Here is a 12,705-nt window from a genome sequence, read left to right on the forward strand (position 1 = left end):
TTTCTGCTAATCATCGATTTTGGCAGGCAAACGGATACGTTTCGTTTACGGAAAGTTTTGGTCATATTGGAACTGAATCTGCACCGTGGATCGGAATCGAATTGAAGGTAGTTATTGGGCCATCAATCAAATCAAGTCAAGTCAAGCCAAGGTATAATAATACGGCCCAAGCCTGAACCCGAGTCCTCCTTCTTCTTCTTTATAAAACAAACATCGGACCAAGAAGCTTCCCAAATCCATCGAATCGAATCCAAAGGGTTCCAAATCGAAAGAAAATCCATCCACCAAACCTGCTGCCCGTGCGATGGCCGGCGAAGACGGCGGCAGCCCGGCGGCGGCCCCGGCCCCGGCCCAAGTTTCTACTGATGCCGATGCAACGGCGGCCGAGGAAAGGAAAGTGATGCCGGCGGATGAGGTGGAATACATCCTCTCCGTTGACTACAGCAAGCCTCTCCCCCGTCGAGACGACGACGACGATCACAGCCCCTACAAGGACGAGTGGAACGACGGCGTCGACTTCTTCAACGAGTTGAGGAGGCACCAAGCCGCCAAGCAGGCCGTGCTCCGGGCCGAGTACATCGTCAATGGCTGCATCGACCTCGCCGATGACAAGGTGGCCACGAGATCACGGCTCAGCCACCAGGTGTATCTCGACACCAGACCTGCCGCAGATGACGACCATGGCGATTTCATTGAAAAGCTGTACCGTGGCGAGGAGGACGATGACGAGTGAGTCCGCCATAGCATAATAACACTTCTCAGCATCACCAGGAGTATCTAGAAGTATATTTTATCTAAACTTGTACTTACTACTAAATCAGTGCATCAGTGCAGGGCACTTATTTTCGGACCAAGGTAGTAGTAGTGTTGAAGGGGAGAATAGAGAAGGATAGGTAGAATAGTTGTTGACTTCTTGTATTGCTTGAGCCTCGTGGGCATATATATATATAGGAGTACATGATCATCTTAAAGTACAAAGGCAGGAACAAATCCTAGTCTATCTATGCTTTCCTAAACAATCACGTTACTCAACATCTCCCCGCACTCACAACGGTAACGACGCAGACAGTGAGACTGAAGAAGAATCCGAAGGTAAGCCGACGGTCATCCCCACACAGTCGTAACAGTCGATGCATCGTGGAAGTTGTGGCTGGAGTGGAAACCGACGAAGTTGCTCAAGCAAGACGGTAGCCTTCGTGCGTTGGTCCAGCTGGTAGCCGAGAGCGTAGGGTGGTGTAGCCGTGGTCGAGGTAGCTGTGCGGAGAACGCCGTGGTCGATGTCGAGTCGGGGTAGCCGGTGTCGAGGAAGTCGCCGCGGGCGCAAGGAGGCGCCGAGTTAGTCATGGACCCAGTGGTGTCGAAGTAGTGGTGCGCCAGGAAGAAGACGTAGTTGAGACGCGTCGCGCTGAGTTTTGCCAAGCCCTCCCTCCTGCGCCTTGGGCCTCTCGTGGGAGGCGCACCAGCCCACTTTGGGCTGGTTGCCATCCCCCTTTTGGCCCATGGTACCTCTTGGGCCTGGTGGCCCCTCCCGGTGGACCCCCGAGATCATTTTCGGTGGTCTCGGTGGTCCCGGTACGCTACCGGTGACGCCCGAAACATTTCCAGTGTCCAAAACCATCCATCCTATATATCAATCTTTACCTTCGGACCATTCCGGAGCTCCTCGTGACGTCCGGGATCTCATCCGAGACTCCGAACAACTTTCGGTAACCTCGTATAACATTTCCCTATAACCCTAGCGTCATCGAACCTTAAGTGTGTAGACCCTACGGGTTCGGGAAGCATGCAGACATGACCGAGACGCTCTCCGGCCAATAACCATCAGCGGTATCTGGATACCCATGGTGGCTCCCACGCGTTCCATGATGATCTCATCGGATGAACCACGATGTCAAGGATTCAATCAATCCCGTATATAATTCCCTTTGTCTGTCGGTATAGAACTTGCCCGAGATTCGATCGTCGGTATACCTATACCTTGTTCAATCTCGTTACCGGTAAGTCTCTTTACTCGTTCCGTAGCACGTCATCATGTGACTAACTCCTTAGTCACATTGAGCTCATGATAATGTTCTACCGAGTGGGCCTAGAGATACCTCTCCGTCACACGGAGTGACAAATCTCGATCTCGATTCGTACCAACCCAACAAACACTTTCAGAGGTACCTGTAGTGCACCTTTATAGTCATCCAGTTACGTTGTGACGTTTGATACACCCAAAGCACTCCTACGGTATCCGGGAGTTGCACAATCGCACGGTCGAAGGAAAAGACACTTGACATTAGAAAAGCTTTAGCATACGAACAATACGATCTAGTGCTATGCTTAGGATTGAGTCTTGTCCATCACATCATTCTCCCAATGATGTGATCCCGTTATCAATGACATCTAATGCCCATGATCAAGAAACCATGATCATCTATTGATCAATGAGATAGCCAACTAGAGGCTTGCTAGGGACACATTGTGATCTATTTATTCACACATGTATTACTGTTTACCTGTTAATACAATTATAGCATGAACAATAGACGATTATCATGAACAAGGAAATATGATAATAACCATTTTATTATTGCCTCTAGGACATATTTCCAACAATCTCCCACTTGCACTAGAGTCAATAATCTAGTTACATTATGATGTATAATGTATCGAACACCCATTGCATTATGGTGTTGATCGTGTTTTGCTCGAGGAAGAGGTTTAGTCAACGGGCCTGCAACATTCAGATCCGTGTGTACTTTACAAATATCTATTACTCCACTCTGGACATGGTCGTGGATGGAGTTGTAGCGGCGCTTGATGTGCTTGGTCTTCCGGTGAAACCTGGGCTCCTTGGCTATGGCAATGGCCCCAGTGTTATCACAGAAGAGCGTCATTGGACTCGACGCGTTTGGAACCACTCCAAGGTCGGTGATGAGCTCCTTCATCCAAGGCCACGGGGGAAATCCTTTGCATATTTGCCTAGGAAGTCCCTTAAGGCGTAGCCGTAGCAGAAGGATTCCTGGTGCCGTTGCTGAGGAGTATCAAGCAACACTCCTATTTCTGACGCCGTTGGAAGGTCTTTTGTTGCAGTAGCACCGGCGGAGATCGACGGGCGTGTCGGCTTGTGACCGGCGGCATTGAGTGGCCGCCGGGTTTGCGCGGGGATGCCCGGTTGAAGGAGAAGTCGGGCTGCGCCGATGTTGGAGTAGATTCGTGGTGGTCGACGGCGGCGGCGGACGACGCAAACCGATCTTAGATCGAAAAACCAAAAAGAAAGAGCGCGATCAAAAGACCGACATGAGAGAGAAGACCCGGATCAAGAGATCGAGAAAAAAGACTCTCTAGGACACCCGGTCAACAGCACCGATGGACGAACCCTAGGTACGGCGACGTGGCCCCCGACGGCGGTCATGGAGGCCAACCGCACCGAGGGCGGCGCGCGGGGCGAAAGCGGTGGCGGCGGCTAGGTCAAGAAACTTGCGGCACATACCATGTTGAAGGGGGGAATAGAGAAGGATAGGTAGAATAGTTGTTGTATTGCTTGAGCCTCGTGGGCATATATATAGAAGTACATGATCATCTTGAAGTACAAGTCAAGGCAGGAACAAATCCTACTCTATCTATGCTTTCCTAAACAATCATGTTAGTCAACAAATAGGAATGTCACAAAGTTGACTCTATATATAGTTTTACTACTAGTACAAATGCCCGTGCGTTGCACCGGGTAAAAAAAGATACAACTTGTTTCATGTATAAAAAAGACACAACTTGTTTTATGTATAAAAAAGACACAACTTATTTCATGTATAAAAATATATTATTGAGCAATAAATAAAGTGTGTGATTAGCTTATGCACCGGACAAACGTTCGGGCGTTTAGGGATGAAATAGGGGTCCGGCTGTAGCTTTCTTATCTATTGTAAAAATAACTGGTGTGCACTTGGTGTTTGTACGGGTGTTATGAAGGAGAGAGGTCACATGTGAATGGGAATCGTTGGGGAAAAAAGGGATGGACCTCGCGAGATGATTTACCGATGCGTGGGTCCCTCATAACGCCGTGTGTATCTCGCACAAGACGGCTAGCAGGCTACAGGCGGATTCCCCATCGAGGGACTTGCAAACAGCGGCATACTGCAGTCTTCCTTTTTTCCCAGATCTCACCGCGCACGCGCACCTCCTCATGCCCTCGTCCATTACGAAGCGGGCAACAACAACAGGACCACGCCGATGAGTCGGCTCTTCCCTGCGCTTCTCCCTCCCAATCCAACCATAAATCTCATCTCTATTCTCACCATCTTTCTTCTCTGTCGAACAAGGGGACTCAGACGAACAAAAATGACGCTGCCACCATGGAGTTCAAAACTGTCGTCGGCACTCCCTCGTCAAGTCGCCGGATTCAGACCGCCCAGAAGCATGTGTCACCTGCCCGCCTCATCCTCGAGCTCCTCCTCTGCCGTTGTCCGATCTGGCCCGTCAAGTCGTCGTCCTACGCTACCAATCCGTCCAGCAGCCTCACGCGTCCGACCCCGATTCGGACCGTCGCTTCATGTTGGTTTCTTCATCTGCTCGCATTGACCGCGAGGAGGCCACCTCGGCCTCGTCAAGGCGCATCCCACAAGTCGCCTTGCCTCAGCCTGCTCTGCCACAGTCGTGTCCTCTGTCTTAGGGAGTATCGAGGGGACCAAGTAGTACGTTGGCCGCCGCCAAGCCCTCGCGACCGGCGCCGCCCTCGCCAAGCCCTCACCGGAGCGCCACATGCCGGCATCCTACTACACCTCCTCGACCCCGCCTCCCGACGTCATCCTGCGCCTCCTCGTCCCCGCCTCCCGACGTCATCCTGCGCCTCCTCGACCCTGCCTCCTCGCATACGTGCGCCGCCTCCTCGCCCCTACTGGAAGCCGACGGCCAGCATCCTCTTGCGCCCGCACGCCGCCCTCGTCGACCCCGCCTCCTTCTCCTCCTGCGCCCACGCGCCATCCCTCCTCGACCTTGCCTCCTCGTGCCCGCACACCGCCCCTCGGCCTTGCGTCGCCGGCGACAAGGCCCTGCCCCGAGCTCCAGGTTGTATCCGCAAAAAACAAATTGCTAAGAGATCCAAAAAGTCTCGCTTTTACAAATTTTGTTCAAAAATTTAGAAAATGGACCTGTTTTCAAAATAATATCCACTAATTCAAAAACACTCCTGTTTTACAAATATAATTCACACATTCAGAAACAAATCAGGGTTTTTTCAAATAATATTTGTGCTTCCAAATTTTATTTCTAGTTGAAACGTTATTCATGTTTACATCCAACAAAGAGATTCAGTGCAGACTTTTTCGACATTTCAACAAAGAATGTCCACTGCACCTCTTCATGCTATGCATTTATTGGTAGCTTTGACACTGCAACAATATAATCATCATTGTGTGCTGAATTAGACGTTTTGGAGGAGATTTATGTATGCATGTTTGTATGTTCATATATATGTAAAGATCGAATATGTAAAAAAATTATGATTTTTTTTGTTCATAGAATTTTTATGATTTCTATGTCAAATTTATATGCAAAGAACGAAAATCGTGAGTACTTTTCTAGCCATTGAGATTGAGTAATCACCTCTCTTATATAGATTGAGATTGGGCATTTTTCACAAGAGGGATCGATGTGCTTAGATACAAAATATTCTCTAGCAATATCATATCCTCACATCTCCTGGCAAACATCGTTAAGAAGGCAGCCATGGAAGATTGATATGTCAAAAGCTTCTTGTCCATAGCATGTTATCAGTGCCTACAGCACAATACATATGTTACAAAGAAATACACCATAACAGAACTATGTAGGTGGTGGGAGATTGCAGAACAGCATACCTGAATGACACAAACAATGTAGAATAGATGAACAATAGGGATGAAGAATTCTGTGAAGGTCAAAACTTCAATGGGCAGGCAGAAAAGTGCTGACATCAATGAAGAAAATGGATCTTGAGCCAGGACAGGATCAGCACACTACTTCCAAAATTGAATATCAGGAAATATTTCACCCTCACTTTCCGGGTCAACCATAGGTAGCGAAGTGCCTATTAAAAACAGAAATGTGAGAAAGAGGATACATAAATATGGTATATTCCTGCACGTAAATATGGTATAGTGATTTGAATTTCCAGTAAACAGGAATCAAAAACACAAAAATAGGTACATCATACAAGTTACCCATTTGATCTTTTTAATAACTATATAATTTACCGTGATACCTGTTGGAATTTATAAGTGAAAGTAGGTGAATTCTAAGAAACAGCACTGGAAAAATCCATGATGTAGGAAAATTGTACAAAGGGGGCCAAGGTGCCCTACATACCTTTTCGCTTAGTAGCATCCAAAAGATCTTTATCGCCCAGAAATACCAGAGCAAATAGACCCTGCTAACAGTTGGATACCTTCAAATCTCAGAAGAACCTCACGGCGGTTCAAAACACGTGCAGAGTGAGAAACACGAAACAACAGAGACAATATGAATCCACTCGATGAATTCAATTCGCTGCGCAGAGATTCTAAGCAAGACTTCGATTGAGCAGAATAGCTTGACATTCTATCACGAGAAGCGATCTCTGTAGAAACGACAGAGTACCGAAGTGTTTCCCAGAGAAACAAGGATGGGCTTAGCCTTTCAGATGCTGAAAAGCTGCTTTTGCTGCGAGGATAGTAAAGCATAGTGAGTCTTCGAAGGAAAGGATCTAAAGCTGGCTCCGCAGTGTCATTCACATTCCCATGAAAAGCTTTTAGAAATGTGCTTTGTCCAACAATTTTTCTGGCACTTTCAAGGAGGGCCAGTGCACGAGGGGACTGTAAGTTATGTATACTTGCAGCAGCCTCAGTAGGCGTGGTTTGAGCAATTGGCATCGCCTTCCTAGTTATACCAGAGAAATCGGGCGATGCTGGAAGAATGGAATTTGCAAATCTGCGACACACTGGACACAACAACTCTCCCTGTACAAAGCTAAGTGTAAGTGCATAATAATTAACAAAAGAAAGAAGACAACTGTCTAATGCATCAGTAGAAACTACCAGATCAGGATCAACAATATGTCCTCCTTCAAAACCGAGTCTCCTGATATATCTGTCAAGAAACAAAAGAAGTAAAGTTGCCGCACTCAGATCGTAGATTCAATCAAGAGAAGTGTGAGAAGCCATCATAAGACAATCACTAATGCAGGCTCCATTGGGTCAATGCATTTTGGATGGTCTGAATTGGTTGGATCAAACTAAAGGGGGAGCTCGGTCCTCACTCGGATTGGTGAAGGAGTGGAGAACGCCGAGCACGAGGAGGGAGTCGCCGCCGCGAAGTATGTCGCCCCGCGCGACGAGCGCCCTAAGCGACATCCTGACCTCAACCTCGCGGTGGTCGCGGGTGGCGTCGAGCGCCACCACCACCATCTGCGGCGGCGGGAGGAGCGGCGACAGGGAGATGGGCACCGCGGCCGGGCCGGCGCCCGGGGCTTCCTCCGCCATGGCGAGCCTGGCCGCGGCGGCGGTGGCGACGGCGTGGTCGTCGGCCGCCGGCCGCGGCGGAAGAGCTGCACCTCCACCTCAGGCGCGGCCGCCGGCTCGGATCCGGGCCTCCCGTTCTGGGCGGAGGCCGGCAACTCCTCGTGGATGCCGTCGTCGGCCGGCGACGCTGCCTTGTCGGCTTCTAGGGAAGGCGAAAATGGAATCTGTCAATCTGCGTCTCGCGCCAACCCCGATCTGCACGCACGTCGCCTCGGGACGACGCGGGGCGGCGGCGTGTTGTGGTGGTATCGCGACCGTCGACGGCCTCGTGTGCTCCTACTGTCGCCGGATTAGACGGGCCACCGCCGACCTCGTGTGCTCCTCCTGCCCTCTGTCCCCAGCGGACCAGCCTCGTCTGCTCAATCACCGATGATGTAGGGACCGCGGGTTAGTTCGGATTCAATAGAGGGGGGTTTTCATAAAAAGTAAAAAACGGTTCGACCCGACTTATGGAAGGACTGTGGGTTAATTACCTAAAACGACAGGCACTTTTTTACAAAAACGCCACCACGGACGACAGAAGCACTCCGCGCTTTATTATTAGGGGAGAATTCGGTACAACTCCCTAAATACAACGGCGGCTGAGATCGTTCTAAATACAACGGCGGCTGAGATCGTTCTGTATCCCTTCATTAAAAAGGCAGGATCGACCTTTCACTATAATATGTCACCCCCGCACAAGTGTAAGTACAGGCACCAGCCCGCGCAACGTATACGGGTAAGCCCGATGTGTACACGCCATGTACATCGTTCAACACGCGCCGAGTGGTCCGTGTGATGTCGGTTGGGTGACGCCGGTCAATTCGGCGGTTCTTGAAGCAGACGGTTTCCAAGACCGCCATTACTGTCGGCGTTACTCCGGCGCCGCTCGTCCACCTACCCGCCGCTCTGCCGCGATTATATAAACTCGTGTTGCCGGCCGACCCTCCTCACATCAACACCTCTCTCTCCTCCGACACCCTCTCTCCCCCGCCGCTTCCTCCTCTCGTCGGTAGCATGTCGTTCCACAGTGCCGGCAGCATTTCAGTCAGCAGCGGCCCTTCGCCCGGCAGCGCCTGGCCGACGAGTTCGGGCATGCCGGAGATGGAGGAGCTTCTCCGGTTGGGATTCATGGTGCCATCGGGGTGCCGCCTCCCGAAGGAGTTCAAGGTCTCCGCTGACGGATACCCGATGAGAGGCCCCGGCGTGACGACGGAGGAGCGTTGCCGCCAATGGAACGCCGCCGGCCGCCATACATTCTAGGACGACAAGTCCTACTAGGACGTCATCGCCGAGCTCCGGCGGGCGCGACAGGCTTGGCGCTGGCCCGTGCCGATCGGCTAGGCGCGCCGTTCATAAGATGTTTGTCAGTCTGTTGATATGTTTTAGTTTTCATGAATAATTTAAAAACTTATTTGGCTCACGCTTCCTTCATAAGATGCATCGATGTCGCTCTTATCATAGTTCTCTACTCATTGTCACCATCGGCATTTATTTGTGCAGATTTATAGTAAAACATGTAAGTGGTAATGCAATTTTCATGCCAATCATTGTCCAACATTTTTTAAATGTATTTGGGTAGCATAAGATTGTTCATCTATATTGTAATCCTCATTGTCATCATTGGCTTGTACCTGGCTTGTACCTGTATAAATTTAATAAGACATGTAAGTGTCAATGCACTAGTTTGTATTCGACATTTTCTGGTCAACATTTACAACTCTTACATTGCCATTATACAATTCATCCTAATTCATATAGTTGTCTTTAGACGGTTCGTTTGCATTCAATGACGAGGATCCATCCTCATCAACAGATTCATCACCGGCATATTTGGTTTCTCCCTCCACCAATACACCTTCAAAAAGGTGTTAGATCAATGCCAACATCTCCTAACGTCATAGCGGATATAGTGAGTTCATCAACAATCGCATGGATTAAATGAAAAAAAAAACTTATTATCTGCCATCGATAGGTTAGACGCCATCCGACGTCGGGTTCGACGCCGATGCGTCGGTGGCTACCATGTCGTCGTTTCAACATGGACATGTCGCGTCGGGCACCGCGAACGCCGGCGTGCCAGTGTCGATGGATAATGGTCACAACAAGAAGGGCGTCAACGCGTCGGTGGTGGAGCGTCTGTTCGGGCGGAGGCGACGACGCAACTCGTGCTGGTGTCGGTGGTCACAGCGACAAGGCGAAGACGAAAGTGCGACATGAATCATCCGTTGGAGTCACGGCGGCGACGGACAAGGCTAGGGTTAGTTCGGCGGGGGATGCGGTGTTTTTTTCCTTTTCCAACCAACCACCGACACGTCGTGTAGGCGGACATGGGCAGGCGTACAAGGGACGGGCGGACGGACGACGGGTGGCGGGTACGAATACATAAGGTGTGAAGACAATACTATCTTTACATATTTAGGGAAGGGGGTTGGTTGGTTGGTACCGAAGTCCTTCTCCATGTACAAGTCTATAGGAACATACTTCTTGGGTGCAAAATGGAGTACATATATTCAAAGAAGGAAAAAGTCCAAAATGAACCTTGAACTCGTAGAGGCTAGCGAAATCGAACCCCCAACTCCAAATCCCTGAAATCAGCACTCCCAATTCTCGAATCCCGGTCTAAATTAAACCCTGGAGGCCTTCCCAAAGAGGGAGCCAGGATTGCTTTTTTCCTGTTAGGCGGGGGCGGGGGGGGGGGGGGGGGGGGTTGGTTCATTTGGGCAAGCTGGGCCGGCCCAGTGAGAGAGCCCGTGTACTCGGGCTTATGTACCCCTTCAAGTCGAAGGAGCCCATCCACCGTAGAAGTCGAGGAGGTGCCTCCCCTGCTTTTTCTCTCCTTCGGCAACGTCAATGGCGACAGGCGGGTGATCGACCGCAGCGGCGACGATCGGAACGATGAACTGCGATGAGCAATGAGAAATGGTATGTCCCCGAAATCCTCCTCTTCTGGGCACCGTCTTGAGGCCTCTCTCTGTAGCAATAGGGTTAGGGTAAGGGGAAAAGTTACAATTTTCGGTGACGGAAAAGAAGGGTATTAATATCGGAGAAGAGTGATATGGTTGTGTTTATTTTCAGTTAAACCATGGAGCCGACAGAGATTCTAAATGTTAGATTTCATCTGGGAGGCGAGTTCATCCGCATTGGTCAGAAACTAGATTATGTTGGAGGTGATGAGGAGTATTCTGAAATCGAGAGGGACAAGCTATCATTGCAGGAAGTAAAAAGTTACTTGAAGGATCATGTGCAGCTGAAAGAATCAATGAAGATTTATTTTCTCATTCCTAGGAAAGCTTTGACAAATGGATTGGTATTTCTGAATGATGGCATGAAATGTGTTGAGATGAGTGAGTATGTATGTGTTGGAGGAGTGGTTGATTATGTTGAGTACCATGGGGAGGAGGACAGTGAAGATAGTAGTAGCTGCAGTGATTTTGAGGAAGAAATTATATGCATATAATTGATGATCAACCTGATGTCATGACTGTTGAAGCTGACTCTGAAGATGTTGTTCTAATTCCTGATGACAAAGGTGTTATTACTGAAATAATTTCTAGTCTTGTGAAGCATTCAAGAGCAAGGAGACATCCAGTGGCTACTGATATTGATGAACCTATCTTTTCCCAACTTTGCAATCCAAGTCAAGCTTCTGTTTCTAATGCAATGCCACAAACTGCTGATGTAAGCCCAATTCTTGTTGCTTCACAACAACCTTTGATGTCAGCTCCAGCTGCTGAAAGTGAAGACAATGACAGTGACCCTGAATACATGCCTCATTGTGAGGACAGTGGTGAAGGTTCAGAAGTGATAGAGCTAAGAAGGCATGCAAGGAAATTTAAAAAAATGAAAGATACTAACACTTGGATAGGAAGAGATCTCACTAAAGCAATCCCAATTAATTTGATTGCAAACATGGAGGAAGAGTTGGTTGGAGATGAGGAGGACTCGAACTATGATTCATTAGATGAAGACTACTCTTACAATGAAGATTCAGATGGAAAGTCAGTGAGGAGGAAGAGCAGGTTTCCAAGATACAAGAATGACACGGAAATTCGAAAGTTTGAGTTGTCGATGGTCTTTAGAAGCAAGAACCAACTTGTGAAAGCACTAAGGAGATAGGGGCTGGTGACAAAAAGAAGCATTGTGTTCAAAAAATCAGAGTCAGACACAGTGAGGGCCAAGTGTGGCTGGGATGGCTGTCCTTGGTTGATTTATGCAGCAAAGACATCAAGGACAAGCAGATTCCAAGTCATTACATTGAATGATGAACATGCCCAAAACAGAGAGACAAACTTGTGACCTCCAAGGTTGTTGCACAAAGGTATGAACACTTTATACTTGCAAATCCAATGTGGAAGATTGAGAGCATGAAAGCCACTGTGTTCCAAGATATGTTTGCTGATGTATCCACCTCAAAATGCAAGCATGCAAAGAAGATTGAGAGCATGAAAGCCATTGTGTTGCAAGATATGTTTGCTGATGTGTGGCTTGAAGAATGAATAGACCAGGGTTTTTGATTATCAGTTGGAGCTTCTTATGAGTAATCCAGGTAGTACTGTGGTTGTGTGTTTGGATCCAAAAATCATGGATCAACATGTTTTCCAGAGCTTCTATGTATGCTTTAAGGCATTGAAGGAATGGTTTAAAGCTGGTTGCAAGAAGGTGATTGGATTAGATAGTTGTTTCTTCAAAGGAGCTGTGAACGCTGAACTATTTTGTGCTATAGCCAGAGATGCCAACAATCAAATGTATCCAGTGGCTTGGGCTGTAGTTGAGCAAGAAACAAATGGGTCATGGAAATGGTTTATTGGACTGCTCATTAAAGATCTGGATATTAACAACAATGGAGTTGGTTGAGTATTCATCTCAAATCAGCAAAAGGGACTGATAAATGTCATGAGTGATTATCTGCCAAATGCAGAGCACAGAATGTGTGCTAGGCATATATATGCCAACTCGAGGAAGAAGCACGGGGCACATGAGTGGCAGATTTTTTTGTGTGCAGTTGCCAAAGCAACTAACATCCAAGATTTCAACTACTACAAAGCCAAGCTTGCATAAGAAACACCAGATGGTGTAAAGGATATGATGAAAACAGATCCCACACATTGGACTAGGGCATATTTTCCTGTTGGTTCCAAGTGTGAATCGGTGGACAACAATTTGTGTGAGTCTTTCAATCATGCAATTGTGGATGCAATGTTTTATC

At 48.4% G+C, this 12,705-nt stretch overlaps 1 protein-coding gene and 1 pseudogene across 1 annotated transcript; one reads left to right on the forward strand and one right to left on the reverse strand.

Annotated features, from left to right (window-relative positions):
* Nucleotides 1-81: 81 nt before the first annotated feature.
* Nucleotides 82-965, forward strand: LOC123450009. The gene has a single exon (XM_045127403.1). It carries the CDS (start codon nucleotides 305-307, stop codon nucleotides 731-733), a length of 429 nt encoding a protein of 142 aa, XP_044983338.1. The 5' UTR covers nucleotides 82-304; the 3' UTR covers nucleotides 734-965.
* Nucleotides 966-5,158: 4,193 nt separating this feature from the next.
* LOC123450913 lies at nucleotides 5,159-7,478 on the reverse strand (annotated as a pseudogene).
* Between the last annotated feature and the right edge of the window lie 5,227 nt (nucleotides 7,479-12,705).

This window comes from Hordeum vulgare, chromosome 4H (genome assembly GCF_904849725.1).
Source record: "Hordeum vulgare subsp. vulgare chromosome 4H, MorexV3_pseudomolecules_assembly, whole genome shotgun sequence".
NCBI lineage: Eukaryota > Viridiplantae > Streptophyta > Magnoliopsida > Poales > Poaceae > Hordeum > Hordeum vulgare.